The sequence below is a fragment of the Meriones unguiculatus genome, chromosome 11 (genome assembly GCF_030254825.1).
Source record: "Meriones unguiculatus strain TT.TT164.6M chromosome 11, Bangor_MerUng_6.1, whole genome shotgun sequence".
NCBI classification, from domain to species: Eukaryota; Metazoa; Chordata; class Mammalia; order Rodentia; family Muridae; genus Meriones; species Meriones unguiculatus.
In genome coordinates this window covers 82,441,728-82,459,173 of record NC_083359.1, presented here as the reverse complement: position 1 = coordinate 82,459,173, position 17,446 = coordinate 82,441,728, and the positions used below count along the sequence as shown (strand labels likewise).

General features: G+C 40.4%; 1 protein-coding gene across 1 annotated transcript in view; it reads right to left on the bottom strand.

Annotated features, from left to right (window-relative positions):
* Slc9c2 (solute carrier family 9 member C2 (putative)) overlaps positions 1–17,446 on the bottom strand; it is a 69,901-nt gene that overhangs the window by 34,697 nt on the left and 17,758 nt on the right. Inside the window, exons 7-14 of the mRNA XM_060365093.1 lie at positions 15,783–15,882; positions 13,473–13,616; positions 12,619–12,787; positions 11,014–11,095; positions 9,916–10,079; positions 8,870–8,989; positions 7,553–7,650; positions 6,282–6,401 (exon numbers count right to left, since the gene is read on the bottom strand). Coding sequence (XP_060221076.1) covers positions 6,282–6,401; positions 7,553–7,650; positions 8,870–8,989; positions 9,916–10,079; positions 11,014–11,095; positions 12,619–12,787; positions 13,473–13,616; positions 15,783–15,882 — 997 coding nt within the window. The remainder of the gene's footprint in view (positions 1–6,281; positions 6,402–7,552; positions 7,651–8,869; positions 8,990–9,915; positions 10,080–11,013; positions 11,096–12,618; positions 12,788–13,472; positions 13,617–15,782; positions 15,883–17,446) is intronic.

Below are 17,446 nucleotides of genomic sequence, written 5' to 3'. Positions count from 1 at the left end.
TTATTTGTTTGATTTCTTGAGTTTATATTTTGGATATTAGCCCTTTCTTGTATGTAGGATTGGTGAAGATCTTTTCCCAATCTGTAGATTGTCATTTCATTCTATTGACAGTGTCCTTTGCGTCTTGGAACTTTTTCACTTTCAAGAGGTCCCATTTATTAATTGGTGATTTTTAAAGCCTGAGCTGTTGATGTTCAGTTCAGGAAGTTATCTCCTCTGCCAATGAGTTCAAGGATCTTTCCCACTTTCTCTTCTAATAGATTTAGTGTATCTGGTGTGCTATTCAGGTCTTTGATCCACATGGACTTTAATTTTGTACACGGTGATATATATGGATCTATTTGCGTTTTTCTACATGTAGATACCCAGTTAGACCAGCATCATTTGTTGAAGATGCTGTCTTTTTTCCATTGTATAGTTTTGGCTCCTTTATCAAAAATCAAGTGTCTGTAGGTGTGTAAGTTTATTTCTAGGTCTTCAATTCAATTCCATTGGTCAACCAGTCTATTTCTAAGCTAGTACCGTGCAGTTTTTATTACTACTGCTCTGAAGCACAGCTTGAAGTCATGGGCGGAGATACCTCCAGAAGTTCTTTCATTGTATATGGTTATTTTAGCTATTCTGGGTTTTTTGTTTTTCCATATGAAGTTTAGAATGGTTCTTTCAAAGTTTGTAAAGAACTGTGTTGGTATTTTGATGGGGATTGCACTGACTCTGTAGATTGCTTCTGGTAAAATGGCAATTTTTACTATGTTAATCCTAACAATCCACAAGCATGAGACATCTTTCCATCTTTTGAGATCTTCAGTTTCTTTCTTTAGAAACTTGAAATTCTTATCATACAGGTCTTTCACTTGCTAGGTTAGAGCTATACCAAGATATTTTATATTATTTATGGCTATTGTGAAAGGTGTAGTTTTCTAAATTCTTTCTCAGACTGTTTGTTGTTGTGTACAAGAGGGCTACTGATTTTTTTTTTAGTTAATCTTTTAATTAATCTCTGCTGAAGCTGTTCATCAGTTATAGGAGTTCTCTGGTGAAATTTTGGGGGACACTTATATATATTATCATATCTGCAAATAGGAATTCTTTTACTTCTTCCTTTACTTCTTCCTTCCTGATTTGTATCCCCTTGATCTCCTTTAGTTGTCTTGCTGCTCTAGCTAGGACTATGTTGAAGAGATATGGAGAGAGTGGTCAGCCTTGTCTTGTCCCTGATTTCATTAGAATTGCTTTGAGTTTCTTGCCATTTAACTTGATGTTGGCTATCAGCTTGCTGTATATTTCCTTTATTATGTTTAGATATGGGCCTTGTATCCCTGATTTCTCTAAGACTTTCGTCATGAAGGGGTGTTGGATTTTGTCAAAAGCTTTTTCTGCATCTAATGAGATGGTCATGTTTTTTTTTCTTTGAATTTGTTTATGTGGTGGATTACATTGATGGACTTTCGTATGTTGAACCATCCCTGCTTACCTAGGATAAAGCCTACTTGATCACGTGGATGATGTAGTTGATGTGTTTTTGGATTTGGTTTTCAAGTATTTTATTGAGTATTTTTTCATCAATGTTTCTGAGTAAAATTGGTCTGAAATTTTCTTCTTTGTTGAGTCCTTATGTGGTTTAGGTATCAGGGTGACCATGGCTTCATAGAATGAGTTTGGCAATATTTCTTCAGTTTCTATTTTGTGGAATAGTTTGAGGAGTATTGGTATTAACTCTTCTTTGAATGTCTGATAGAATTCTGTGCCCAAATCATCTGGCCCTGGTGTTTTGTTTGTTTGCTTGCTTGCTTGCTTTATGGGAGACTTTTGATGACTGCTTCTATTTCCTTAGGGGTTATAGGAATATTTAAACTGTTTACCTGATCTTGATTTAACTTGGGTAGGTGAAATCTATCATTTTTGGATTTTTTGGAGTTCCTCATTTTTTTGTCTGTTGCTATGTCCCCCTTTTCATTTCTGATTTTGATAATTTACTCTCCCTTTGCCTTTTAGTTAGTTTGGCTAAGAGTTTGTCTATCTTGTTGATTTTCTCAAAGAAGCAGCTGTTGGTCTCATTGATTCTTTGTATTGTTCTCTTTGTTTCCAATTTATTGATTTCAGCCCTGCGTTTGAGTATTTCCTGCCATCTAGTCTTTGGTGTTTTTGATTCTTTCTGTTCTAGAGCTTTCAGATGTGCTTCCAAGTTACTAGTATGGGATCTTTCCAATTTCTTTTTTTTTTTATTACAGTTTTTTCACTTTGTATCCCAGCTGTAGCCCCGTCTCATTCCTTCCCAATCCCACCCTCCCTCATTTCCTCCCATGCCCCTCTCCAAGACCACTGATAGGAAAGGTCTTCCTCCCCTTCTACCTGACTCTAGCCTCTCACGTCTCATCAGAACTAGCTGCATTGTCTTCCTCTGTGGCCTGGAAAGGCTGCCCACCCCCCTCAGCAGGAGGTGATCAAAGAGCCAGACACTGAGTTCATGTCAGAGACAGTCCCTATTCCCCTTACTGGGAGACTGAGCTGCCATGGGCTACATCTGTGCAGGGGTTCTAGGTTATATCTATGCACAGTCCTGGGTTGGCATATCAGTCTCAGAAAAGACCCCTGTGCCCAGATTTTTTTGCTTCTGTTGCTCTCCTTGTGGAGTTCCTGTCACCTCCAAGTCTTTCAATCTCTTTTCATAAGATTCCCTGCACTCTGCCCAAAGTTTGGTTGTGAGTCTCAGCATCTGCTTTGATACCCTGCTGGGTAGAGTCTTTCAGAGGCCCTCTGTGGTAGGTTCCCGTCCTGTTCCATTTTCTCCCTCTTCTGATGTCCATCCCATTTGCCTTCCAATTTCTTTATGAAGGCACTTAGTGCTATGAACTTTCCTTTTAGCATTTCTTTCATTGTGTCCCATAAGTTTGGGTATGTTGTACCTTCATTTTCATTGAATACTAAAAAAGTCTTTAATTTCTTTTTTTATATTTCATCCCTGACCCAGCGGTCATTGAGTAGGGAGTTGTTTAGTTTCCATAAATTTGTAGGCTTTCTGTTGTTTCTGTGGTTGTTGAGTTCCAGCTTTAATCCATGGTTGTCTGATATGATACAAAGGGTTATTTCAATCTTCTTGTATCTGTTGAGGCTTGCTTTGTGACCGAGTATATGGTCAATTTTGGAGAAGGTTCCATGTGGTGCTGAGAAGAAGATATATTCTTTTGTGTTGGGTGAAATGTCCCATTGATATTTGTTAGGTCCATTTGATTTATGATGTCTGTTAGTTTCATTATTTCCCTATTTAGTTTCTGTCTCAATGATCTGTCCTTTGGAGAGTGTGGGGTGTTGAAGTCTCCCCCTACTAATATGTGGGATTAGGTGTGTGATTTAAGCTTTAGTAATGTTTCTTTTATAAATCTGGGTACCCTTGCATTTGGGGCAAAAATGTTCAGAATTGAGACATAATCTTGGTTGATTTTTCCTTTGATGAGTATGATGTGTCCTCCATATATTTTGATTAACCTAGAATCCCTTGCAGCTTTTAATATTCTCTCTTTGATCTGTACATTTAGTGTTTTGATCATTATGTGGCAGGATGATTCTCTTTTCTGGTCTAATCTATTTGGTGTTCTGTACGCTCCCTGTATGTTTACAGGCATCTCTTTCTGTAGGTTGGGAAAGTTTTCTTCTGTGATTTTGTTGAAAATAATTTGGGGCCTTGAAGTGGGAGTCTTCTCCTTCTTCTTCTATTCCTATTATTTCTTAGGCTTGATCTTTTCATAGTGTCCCAGATTTCTTGGGTGTTTTGTGTCAGGAGCTTTTTATACTTAACATTTTCTTTGACTGATATATTGATTTCCTCAATCGTATTTTCTATGCCTGAGATTCTCTCTTCCATCTCTTCTATTTTGTTGGTGATGCGTGCATCGTAGTTCTTGTTCTCTTCTCTACATTTTCCATCTTCAGGATTGCCTCAGATTATGCTTCCTTTATTGCTACTAGTACCATTTTTAGGTCTTAAACAATTTTATTCATTTCCTTCTCCTATTTGATTGTATTTTCCTGTATTTCTTTAAGGGACTTACTCAGTTCTTTTACCTTTTTTATTATGTTTTCCTATATTTCTTTGAGGGATTTATTTTCCTCCTTTAATGCCTCTATCATTTTCATAACCTCAGATTTTAAGTCTTTTTCTTGTACTTTAGGTGTGATAGTATCTCCAGGGCTTGCTGTGGTAGAACTGCTGGTTTCCGGTAGTGTCATATGGCCCTGAGTTTTATTTCTGTGTTCTGACACTCGCCTCTAGGCATCTGGCTGTCTCTTGTGTTAGCAGGTCTGTTGGTCCCTGATTGTCAGGGGGTGCCAAGGCAGATGCTGCTCTGGCACCCCACAGGCCTCCTCCAGATGGCAGATGGCAGGCAATGGGGTTTGGGCCCTGCACCCAGCTCACCTCCACTAGTTCACTCTGTGTCCCAGGTGAACCAGGCAGAAAGGGAGCAGTCGGAGAAAGCTGCCTGCCACAAAGGCTGCTCTAATACCCCACAGGCCTCCATGGGATGGCAGGCAATGGCAGTTGGGTTAAAAAAAATTTAATAGAAAAAAACTATTTGATAATTACCATATTCGTTTTTTAAAACTTGCTAATCCATTGAAAATAGAACTGAACAAAAGAGGCTCTCTGATATGATAGCTATTTACTTAACTGGGTTAAGAAACACCGTGTGTGTGGGATTTCCTCCTTCTGAGTTGTTGCCCAAGCAGCTCCCACAAGCTTTCAAAACAATACAGGCTATTGCCACTGTGCTTCCTTGCCCACTGGACAAGGAAGACACTCTCAGTCCTTATTGCTGAAGACAGCACGCATTCTGCATACAGAACACAGAGGGAGGAAGCTGACCCTGAGCTGGAAGCTTCCTCCCTGCTGGCTCACATTCAGAGTGATGGAAGGTGCTATCTAGGCAGGCTGTCGACAGAGCAAAGTCATCAGCAGTCACAGTCATCTGTAGACCTTGACTGTTTCGGTGCTGAACTGCCTAGCAAGATATGCCCACTGCTTCAATATCAGCATGAATGTTCTGAGAGAAACAACCATATCTCAATTGGATTTCTCCTAGAAGGAATATATGAAAGCCCATGGCCAGGGATCTCACAATCCTTTCAGTGGACCTGCAGCTGATATTTTGTCCAATGCACATGTAGTTAAACTGCCTTCCAAATAATATGTGTGTATACCCATAGCGCAGCTCTCAGCCTCCACCAGAGGAACAGCTTTTATAGCGTGCCACAAACAAAGCAAGGACTGATAACTGGTCAAAATTATGAGAATAAGGCACTACTGAGTGCTTGGCCTCAAAAAAAAAAAAAAATTTATGTCACCGTCTCTGAGGGCCAGAGAACATCTAGGAAGAGGGGTGCAAAGATTGTGGGAACCAAAGGATGAAGAAGAATGTGGTGGGGAGATATCATCAGGGGGAGAGAGGGACAGAGAGAATGGAGAGAATGAAAGACAGACAATCATCTCTCACATCTTCCTGGTCTGCCCAGATCTGATCAAGCAGCCTTACTCTCTCAGTCTCATCCCTCCTCTGCCATGATGACTGCCTCCTCAAACTGTGAGCCAAAATTATTCTCCCTTGAGTTGCTTCAGGTCCAGTATCTCATCAAAGCAATAAGAAAAGAGATAAATGCTCCTGGACATATCTCAGAATGCTAGGGGTTTAATTTTTTTATAATTATGTTACTTTTTATGCTTGTTTTCTTTAAATTTATTCAATGGAAGAAAACAAAAACAATTCCTAGTATATTCTTGTTTGGACATCCTCTGTTGGGGGGAAAAAGTTGTTTTCCTACTCTAAAAATTATATAAATTCACAATATATAAGTGAAAACTCTACCCAAGCTGAACAAAATATGTATTTTATAATATTTGGGAAAATCAGCGATAGGCATTCTTAAAGTAGTGTTGATGTTTCCTTAATTTTTAGACATTAATACAACTATCCTACCCCACAAATGGAGTTTCACTAAACTATATTTAGTCCATCATAGATATAGTGCACCCTTGCTCAGACCTCTACACAGATGAATAGCAACATGGCATATAAGCAAACCTTAAAATGCCATCATTTTCTCTGATAAGGGTGTCAATGAAGTTGATAAGACAGAACAGAAAAGGCAAACGCACCGTCCAGTCACAAGGTAACCTGTTAACATCTGCCACAAAATTAGTTTGGAAGGGGGAGAAGTAGTAATATATTCTAAAATGTTCAAATGGTGATATTGTGAGCATGCCACTATTAAAGATTCATAATACTTACCCAGGTACACTAAAAAGTACCCTTTCTTTGTGATATTCCAAGTAATTTAACATGTTTTTAAACTTTATAAGCCAACTTCTAGCTCTCACATAAGTTGAGACATCAGAAATACTCATGAATCTAAAAAAAATACACATATATTATTTAAAATAGTGTCTCAGTCAGAACAATAAAAATGGGAAAAATATGCTAAATAGAAATTTAATGTGGGATTACTGAATATGCCTACTCAGCCCTTAGCTCCTGAAACTATTCACCTGTCCACCATGGTCATGTTTCAGTAACATTTTTAGCCTGAGATTCTTGTGCCCCTGTTCCCAGATGTATTACTGACCTGGGACAGAACCTAATTAAAGCTTTTCTAGACCAGCCCCGTTTGGAGTTCTGGAACTATGCTTCTTTTTGTTTCATGTTACCCTACCCTAAAGGCAACTGAATGCTCCAACTTTCCCAAATGTAATCCATGGGTCAAGATAGGTCTCCCACAGAGATTACCAGACTGTTGAAATAGTAATGACTGCCTAGCTGTTCTCTCTACCACTGTCTCAGACTGACCACTCACTGATGCTTGCCAGCACGGTGATCAGATATTGACACGTCTCTAAGACACTGAGCTTTTCCCACCAGACTGAACTGCATCTAGCATTGCGTCACCAGGCCAACTACTCCAGTGTTCATGCCATCCCCAGAGGGAAGTCTATGAAGACTATCCAGGCTTCTATAACTTTCCCAATAACTTAGTGAAGATGATACAAAAGCAAAACAATTCTAAGAGCAATTAGAGCTATATTGGTTCTCATTCCTGAATCCCCTTGTCTCTTAGCTAAGCCTGAATCCTCTCCAAAATTATGAAACTGATGAGAGTAGGAGGCAGGGTAGAGAAAGGCATTCAAACAAGACAAATAGGGGTAGGGCTGCAGACAGTGATCAGCATTTGTCTAGCATACTCAAGGCCCTGGGTTCAAGGCCCAGCATAAAAAAGAAAAGGAGGGAGAGAGAAATAAAAGGAGGGAGGGAGGGAGGGAGAAAGGGAGGGAAAGATGGAAAGAAGAAAGGTGGAAGGAAGTAGGGAAGGAAAAGGGCCAGAAGGGAGAAGACAAAAAATGTTAATTGGATAGATGAATGAATGGACGGGTGAACAGATGGACAGATAGGTGGATGCAGATAGGTGAAATGATAGATGGGCTATCCGGACATTTAATTCTCAGTATGTTCACCGTCACACATTCATTCTACTTGAAACATGTCAATTAAAGAAGCGTCCCACTTACTTTCCTTGAATGGGGCAGTAGCTTTTCGTTGCACCAATTAATATCCGAGCTGCCTCTACTCCGAGGATTCCATCATTACACTGCTTTTCAAAGCTACTCTAAAACATTTTTTAACATTTTAATATTTTATATTTATGTCTATTTACATATATTTATTTTTAAATGCAAATTACAAAGGATCAAAGCATAAATGAAGTGGCCTAAAACTGTACCTTACACCTGTAATCCTAGCACTGGAGAGGCAGGAAGATGGTCATGAGTTCTAGGTCTGCCTGGGTGACAGTGAAATCCTGCCTCAAAAAAAATGTTTTTAAAAAAATGCATGTAATATTGTTTGTGGGAGCACAAGGAGGCCAGAGGACAATCTGTGGGAATAAGTTCTTTCCTTCCACTAATGGGTTCTGGGGTATCGAACTCACGTCTTCAGGCTAGGTAATATGTGCCCTTACTCACTGAGCAGCTAGCTTGCCAGCTCCATTGTATGCTTCTTGGTCCAACTCACACTATAATTACTAGCCCCAACAATCAGTCATGAGTACACCACGGGTTCTGTCGACTCATTGAACTACTGGAAGTTAAGCAAACACGTAGGAATCTCATATAAGAAGAACTCGGCAGATTACATTTACAAAAAAGCCGTTTCAACTGAGTGTGGTGACATACACCTGTAATTCCAGAACCCAGGAGACTGAATCATCATGAGTTCAAGATCAGCTTGGGCTACCTAGTGAGACCCTATCTCCAAATAATAATAATAACAACAACAACAACAACCTTTCAACTATTTAAAGAGACCACAAAGTGACAGTTAAAACTTTCTATGTTAAAATGTTTGTGACTTGAAGTCAAGGCCCAAGGAAGGAAGGTTTGGTTTTGCCTAAGTTTTCATAACTCAGGCTACAGAGACAGCTCAGTCAGTCAAGCACATGCCATGCCAGCAGGAGTGTGAATCCCCAGCACCCATGTGAAAGGCTGGGCTCAGTCCTAGCCTATACTCCAGCAATGGGGGATGAGGAGGGCTTCCTGGCCAATAGTGAACTCTGGGTTCAGGAAAAGATACTGTCTCCAAAAACTAAGGTGGAGAGCACCTGAGAAAGACACCCATTATCAACTTCTGGCCTTCACATGTGTATACACATACAAACACACACACACACCAATAAATAAATACATTTCCATAACTCCAAGACTAATTTTGACAGTCAGTAGACTATATAAGGAAACAGAAAGGTTTATTAGTCACCACAAAATTGTGAGGATTAAAGGCATGTAAGACAAAAAAAAAAAAAAAAAAAAGATTGTTTGAATGATACCAACCATTTGTATAATAGCTACATGCAATCTGGCCTCTTCTATTAAAACCTCATCTGTTGGGGACTCCTCATTCGAACTGCTGGGAAGATGGGAAACCTGAACAGTGTGTGTCTGTTTTAAAATCTGAAAAGACAAAGTTAAAAATCAGTAAAACCGGTTCAGCACTGACGTGCTGAGCTCTGCCTAACTGGAGTAAGGCTCTTCTTCCCTAGGAAACTGTTGTTTTCCATTGGCATGACAGAAATATTCCTTTGGGAGATTTAGCAGCCGACTTCTCCTCCAAAGCCATCTGACGTTCACTACTCTGCACCTCGGTCTGGGTTTCCTGCTTTGTCTAGTACACAGGGAGGGCTCTTCTCAGGAGCTCAGCCTGATGGAAGTATCACCTCAGCAAAGGTCATTGCTTGGAATTCATTTTGACAGATGTCCAGTCTCCTTGTACCTGACAGGAAGGCCAGTCACCAAGACTGTCTTTTTAGGGACAGAATTAAAGTTGCTTCACCAGGAGAGCAAAGCTAATAAATAGTTTCCCTCTTTTTCCCCAGCATGTGTGCCTGTGCATGTACACAAATGTGGTTCATATGTGTGTGTCCGTGTGTGGGTACATGTGTGCACATGTGAGCAGAGGCCAGAGTCTAAGCTCAGATGCTGTTCCTCAGAAGGGCCATCCACCTTGTTTTTTATTTTTGTTTATGTTTTACTTCTCAAGGGGGCCTTTATTAAGTAAATTTGTTCCTTGACAATTGTAGACATTCAGCTTTTGGAACCAAGTTGGAAGCGGGAGCCCATGGAGTAGGGTGGCTGTGGCTAGCTGGTGAACTCCAGGGCCCCTGGCACAGATATCATGAGCATGCACTCATCACCAGGCTTTTCTATGTGCGTGCTGGGAATCAAACTCGGGTCCTGAGGCTTGTGTGAGCCGTCTCCTGGGCCCCAGAATCATGTTTTTAATATTGAGTCAAGAATATAAAAAAAAATAAATATTGAATCAAGAAAGACAGGAAGACCCCAATAGGGAAATAAGACTATTGTTGTATGTATCAACTCACAGGATTATATTCAATCGTTGCTTTTTCTTCTACCACGTTCCAGTTAACGTTTGTCAAAATTTTTTCTGTCTTATATAAATTGATTGTGTTCAGTATAATCTGCTGTATGTGATGGATGGCATTTTGGATGGCCATTTGTCTTGGAAGGGAGAGAGCACACAAACCTGTGATTTAAAACACAAAAATAAAAAAAGGAAGGCCTTAGCAGAGTACCCACTCAAGCTGTTATCCCCTCCTCTTGACCCCACTGCTACCAACGATTTTATTTTGGATTTTCTACCTGATATGTTTATTTGTTATTTCACTGTTCCTATGTATTGTATTATAAATAGCTTCAACTTCCTCTTAGACATTATTAAATGTTCTCATTTGTGATTTTATTGTATCTATGCATATTTTTGTCTCCAAATTCAAATGCCTTTTGGAGATCGGCAGCTATGGCAGAACCTGGGAGACGTCTCCCAATGTCTTTTCCCTCCTTCATCCTTTTGCCAATAGAATCTTTGACTTTTGACTAAAAACACGGCCAGCCAGAAAAAAATAGACTTCCAGAGTCTGTCACCCATGTATCTCAGGAAATGAAGCTCTAGCCAATGGGATGTGCATGGAAATGATAGGTTTATTCTTGAAGAAAAGCTGCTCCTCCTCCAGTCCCCACATCCAAGCTTCCTGCTAACTGCTTAGACAGTGGACACAAGCAGTTCGTCTCATATTAACTAGACCGTAGCCACGGTAAGCTCTTACCCTACAAGCACAAAGGCAACCTGTAGAACACAGAAGCAGTAAGAAAAGGGGAATCCAGGTCTCTGGACAGCCTGGCACAGCAGAATCACCCTATTACTCTAGACATTTTTGGTACAAGGCGAAAGACCTGTCTTTTTTTTTTTTTTTTTTTTAATGCTCTATTCACTTGGCTTCTATAACATTTATATAAGCCAATGTTGCAATCAATGAATTATCTATACACAATCCATTAATGAAGAGAAGCTGTTTGTAAGCCAATTCCTGGGGTCCATGAGAAATGCCTACACAATCCTCCATTAATACTTTATTTGCATTTTCTCTCCAGTAAACCTCTGACTACTACATATACTTTACCTAATATCTTGGCTGACTGAAGCATCATGTATGAATTTATTCCTGTCGTCAGTAAAGATAGTAGTTGCAGATAGAATATAAACTAAAAACAAAACATAGATGTTAGAGCCAAGATATCAAATATCTTTCCCCGCTGTGAACAATGTTCATTTAATCACTTGCAAAATTTTAACTCAGTCCATATTTCTAAATTCTGTATCTAATAAGTAAAAGTAAATGGGGTTGTTTTGTGAACACTGTACACAGGGGTAGAAATTGACTTTCAATTTTAATGAGGGGGGAAAAACTAATTATGTGTATTCTTTTTTTAATTTTTTTATTTAACTTTTATTAATTACACTTTATTCATTTTGTATCCCCCCATAAGTCCCTCCCTCCTCCCCTCCCGGTCCCCCCTCCCCCCCTTTCTGCATGCATGCCCCTCCCCAAGTCCACTGATGGGGGGATCCTCCTCTCCTTCTTTCTGATCTTAGTCTATCAGTTCTCATCAGAAGTGGCTGCATTGTCAGGGTTCTAGGTTATCTCCATGAATAGTCCTTGGTTGGAGTATGAGTCTCTGGGAAGTTCCCTGTGTTCAAATTTTCTTGTTCTGTTGCTCTCCTTGTGGAGTTCCTGTCCTCTCCAGCTCTTACTATTTCCCACTTCTTACATAAAATTCCATTCACTCTGCCATCAGGCTCAGTATCTGCTTTGACAGTTGGCCATCAGGCTCAGTATCTGCTTTGACAGTCTGCATGGCACAGGCTTTCTGAGGCCCTCTGTGGCAGGTTCTGAGGTTGTTTCCTGTTTTCTTATGTGTATTCTAAGATAAGGACCTTGAGAGATCTTTCCAGAGCTATCTCATCTAGCAGAAGCATTATAAGGTCAGCCAGGCTGTGGCCACCTGCATGGTGGGGAGAAAACTCCACAGTGAACCAATGAAAAGACATCAGCTTTAGCTTTGTCACCTATTTGTCATGTGCTTTGGAGCCAGATAGCCCCTTATAACCATAGCCAGTCCCTTCACTGAAAAATGCAGTTAATAACAATAACTCCTTCAAAATGTTTCCCCAAACTGATGGGAATTGTTGGAGCTAAGTGTCAGACACTCCAACTCCCAGGTCCCTGCCCAGAGACCATGACTATAGGTTTGGAGTGAGTCCAGGGGATTTCTATTAACAAGGCAGCCCTAGGACACACAGTAAAATGATACCCAAATGTTAGCTACCAGTTCACACATTCTGACAGCTATTGGGGGGAAAAATGTGTGCTCAGTAAAACTTACTGAGCATTTATTAGGCGTCAGCTATTTTATGAAGCATCATCTCAGTCCTCAATTAGAAGCTGAGGTTCAGTGAGCTGAGGAGTGGCCCAGCCTGTGAATGGTAGAGTCAGGTTGGAAATCAAGTCTACAAATAACTCTGCTAATAATCCCCATGTGAACACTGGCCCCTTGTCACTGTCAACATAAGCTTCTCTCTGACAATGTCCTTTTCTAATGAAAAGAACGTGTTTAAAAAAAAATCTAATTCAAAGTTGGTTAACTTGAAGATCAGGTATAGTATGCTACAAAATTAGTAATAATGAGTAAATAAAATCATCGTAACACGTGATCGCTTTCCCTACCATATGTGGTGCCTCTACTTTATTTTCAGAGAAATTGTAAATATCAGGAGCCAGGAGTAAGCTAAAAACGCCTCTAATTCCAGACCATGCAATAACAACTCCCCATCGCCAGTCATACTCGTAACTTGAGTGCATCAAGATAGGGCTCACTAAAATTACAGTAAGCAACCTGTGGGCAGAAGAATAGTATACATAAACAAAACATACACCATTCAGGACTGTTATCCCTGGCTAAAACTCACGTACTCAGCACTAAGCTTCATTCAAAAGGTTCCAGGAATGAGAAAACAGCATAGGTTATCAATAAGTCACTAGAACCAATCTGAAGGCAGAAGCAGTGGCCTGTGCCAGTAGCCCCAGTGTTAGGGAAACAGAAACAGGGACAGCCTTGGGACCTGATGGTATGTCAGTCTGGCTGAATCAGGGAGTTCCAGGTTCAGGTCCAGAGTCTGCCTCAGAAAATACAGCCCAGGGACCAGTAGAGCTAGGTCAGCGGATGAAAGCTGAGTTCCATCCTGAAGAGCTACACGGTGGAAGAAAGGAGTCAACTCCTGCAATGTTTCCTCTGACCTCAAAATATGTGAACGTGTGTGTGTGCGTGCAAACACACACAAACAAATAATAAATAAATAAAAGTGTAATTTTTTTTATTTTTAAATAAGGTAGAGAAAGATGTAGAGGAAGACATCCAACATCAGCTCAGGTTTCCACATGCACACACACACAAACACACACACACACACACATGCATGCACAAATGCACACACACACACAGAGACCTGAATACATATATGCACATATACACAAAAAATAATCTAAGCCCAGCAAAAGAAACTTTAAAATATAATCATTACCTTACAAAATTCACTGTTATAAATAAGACGACAGTGAAAACCAGAGAGTGAAATCTTAAATATTTGATTTCTCCACAGCCAACAACGATTCCAAAGAACACATATATTAAATGTTCATACACAGAGGAACACATTATTAAGAACCTGGGAGAGTTGACAAGGAAATGACATTTTAATCAATGCACTTTCAACGTACTCTTTTTCACATAGAAAGGCACCTACAGCATGCCCAATCAGTGTTCTCTCAGTGGAAGCCGTGCCTCCGTCATTATCTTTTCACCACAGCAAAACTCATGGGGTGCCTCTCGCAACACAGCGGTAACAGCAAAGCAGAGAACTGAAGCTTCCCAGGCTGGTGAGGTGTCAGCTTCTCTGGTATCAGCCAGCACTTTACCTAGTTCCTGGCGAGGCCACTTCAAAGCCCAGAGCAAGGGTGTTTTACAAAAAGGCACCCGGGCACCTTCAGCTGATGGTGACCCAAATGCCTCATCACCACGTCTCTTGCTGGGACGTGCACACGCTCCTCCCCTTACTTTGGAAAACCTCGCTTGTCAGCTATCCAATCTGCTGAATTCCTGCAAGTCTTGGAAACCCGGTTCTTATCCTGTTTTTTCAATCCGACCCACTCTGGTTGGACCTTTTCTGTGTCCCTCAACTGTGGTGCTGCTAATTGTCTGCAGCGCCGCAGTTAAGCAAGAGAGAGCAGTAGACTCCTCTCAGGTTGCTTCTGAAGTACCCATGATGTTCTCAACATGCTGGCTTGCATGCGTCAGGGCCAGATCTGATATCTACAGGCAGATGGCAAGTCCTGCCTCCGATGGATTCCCTCTCTGGGGACTTTCCCTTTTGGCTGCCCCAAAGCAGTCTCCTCTCCAGATCTACGCTAGGGAAGAAGCATTAGGAAGCCTCAGTTGAGCTGCAGATAAAGCATATTATCTGATGTAATTAGCACATGGTGTAGTTCTCCAAGTGATTTCTATCTCCTAATTCAAGCCACTCAGAGCGCCTGTGGAGAAAGGTATAGAGGGCCTGAAATCCCAGCGCTTACTTCTCAGCTGTCATAGAAAAACTGATAAATCGAATGATTTTTTAAAAATATCTTACATAAGGTCTAACAATCCCTTTGCAAATAGTAGGATCCAAAAAGCACATAATTTTAGAATACTTATCATTAGTTTTCTTTTATATAAACATGTACGCCATTTAACAACAGCATGGTTTTGTTGGGGCTATTTGGTTTTTTTGGGGTTGTTCTTGTTTGTTTGTTTATTTTGTTTTGTTTTGTTTTTCCTTAATGTCTTATTCCCATTGCCTCAGGCTTAAAATTCAATAGCCAGGCCATAATACAGGAAAAGATGATTGGCTTAAGTGAAAAAAAAAAAAAAATAAGCAATTGAATGAATAGAGTGAGTAATTATAATCATGTTGAAAGGCAGTAAACCAGTCTCAAGAGGATATCCAAGTTCAGTCGTTACACTAATCAATAAGCTTTATGAACCAGTTAGTCCTAAGCTTTATTTACAAACACAGTAAAGTAACAAAAGTTCTAGGTGCCAATTTTGCTTCATTTTGCCAAACCAAAATATAAAAGAATTTAAACAAAAAACAAAACAAAACCCTTGCTCTATCACAGGTGGGTTTTTTACAGGATAATTTAAATGCTAAATAATAGAGGAAAACATTCTCTTTTTTTTTTTAAACATTCTTGAAAAGCAACTTTTACACTGAACAAATTTCCACGTGAAAAGTCAAAGTTAAGGCATATTGTCCACATCTGCTTTCATTTGATATGAGAACTTCTTTAGTAGATTCCAACTTGGTGCCTGGATTCTCAACAATTCTGTGATTTTTCATGGTTTCTCAGAGAAGGGCTAATCCATTTGTCTGAGAAGACACTGATCCCCAGCCCCTGACTCCCACCCCACCCCCACCCCCACCTCCATCCACATGACATTTTTTTAATACCAAGTGGGAAAGGTAGGTAAGAGTTTTGCTGATGCTACATCTTGCTCTGACCTCCTTCCTTCTTCCTTCTTTCACACGTTAGGATGATGTCACCCAAGTGTGATGTGAAGGAAAAACACCCACAATTCAAAGGGTAACTCTATCAGTGTGACATAGAGAAGGCACTGTGGCACTATGGTCTCTGAACCACTGATCCTTTACTCAGAATGAGAATATCATTCATGCTAATCATCGTTGGCACATTGAAACTTTTAGAGATAGAAATATGTATATAAATGGAATTGCATTAGCCTCCTCAGAGACAAGACTGCTCAAGTTCTACTGAATACACATCAGGAAACTCACTTAGTAATTATGAACTCCATCCTCGGTTTAAAGCTTAAAGAATCTAAATTCAGGCCTACCGTGACCAGAGCAACAATGCCTGACATTCCGAAATATTCCACTGAGGAGAGAGAGAGAAAAAAAAAAGTGAATTAAAATTAAATGCAAGAAAAGCTGCGCACTGGTGTGCCCTGAGTAAAGATTCTGTGGGGAAGTTGAAAGGGGTGTTTCTTATCCTGAAAGTTGTTTCAAGGGACGAGGCTAATACTGTAGATCAGGGGCTAGCAATGCTTCTTCCCTAACAGGCAAGATAATAACTATTGAGCCTTTGTGAGCCACAGGGGACCTGTCATAGCTACTCACTTCAGCTGTTATTCTGAAAGAAGCCGGAGATAGCATGCAAATAAATGACCAGCCAAGAAAACACTCTGAACTTTGAGCTTCGTATGATCTTCATCACTATGAGAGGTTTTGGGGGTTTTTTTTGTTTGTTTGTTTGTTTTGTTTTGTTTTGTTTCTGCTCTTTTCATGAAGCTGTTTTTAGCTCAGAGCAGATTTGACCCACTTTGCCAACCAGTTTGCAGTCGCTGAGGCTAGGGCTGGTGGTTAAAGAAATTTCATAATCCCTACTCTTCACCTCGGGGACATGGTGCTGCATTATGCCAGGAGCTGCTGATAGAACCCATTGCTTCCCGGAGCTTTCGTCCTCACCTCCCTGACTAAAATGGCAACTCATTGGACTCTAAACGTTGAAACGTAGTCTAGGGAGACTGTGTGAGCACTGTAAATACTAAAGGTGCCAGACTGCAGATTCTCCAGAAAGCCCTGAGGAACAGCTGGCAGAAAGGAAGAAAAAGACTGTTTAAAAGAGCAGCGGAGGAACTTTGAAACAGGGCACAATGGGCTGCTTTCGGAACATGACCCCTCTTTCTCCAAGAGCGTCTTTGCACCTGCCAAACAGGTGTCAAATACTAACACACCGTATACTTTCTGCAAACGTTAAATTAGATGAAAGATTACTTTGCATATTTGCATGGCAGTGGGTGACCCCTGCTGTGACTACGGTATTGATTTTAATCCACTGGTTTTATGGCTCTGCAAAACTTGTTAAATTCAGGAAAGAAAACTTCATCATTCTTTTCATTTATTTATTCACTTAACTGCAGTTTGGACTTTTTTATCTACTTAACCTAATTTAACTTAAACAATCAAGTCGAATTAAGCTAACAGTTCCCCAAATGTGATGGTAGGGAAAACCATCAAACTCTCAATTTCCAGTTTTTTATAATGAGTACATGCTATCTTTTTTTGTCTGATGCTGAGTTTAAAACACATTTTTGTCAAATGTTTTTGTTTCAGTGACTTGAGCTGAACTGATCAAACATTCCGGTTACGTAGCTAAATAAAAATAAGGAACCTGCACCGTAAATTATGTGACAACCCATCCCAATTTGAAAACTTGTGCGTCGGGACTGGGAATCTTCCAATGTGAAAATGTGGCTCTAGTGCTTTTTGCAACCCAGTCTGGCTGCTCTACCCTCAGCTCTCGTTCATTGACTCTGTTTAACCGAGCACCAAGCATTGGCCGGAAACGCCTCCGTTCCTAGAAGAGCAAGGGAACTAGCATCTATGAGTCACCCTGTCTTGAACCCAGTGGTGAGCTGGCAAAGGCTCAGAAACAAATC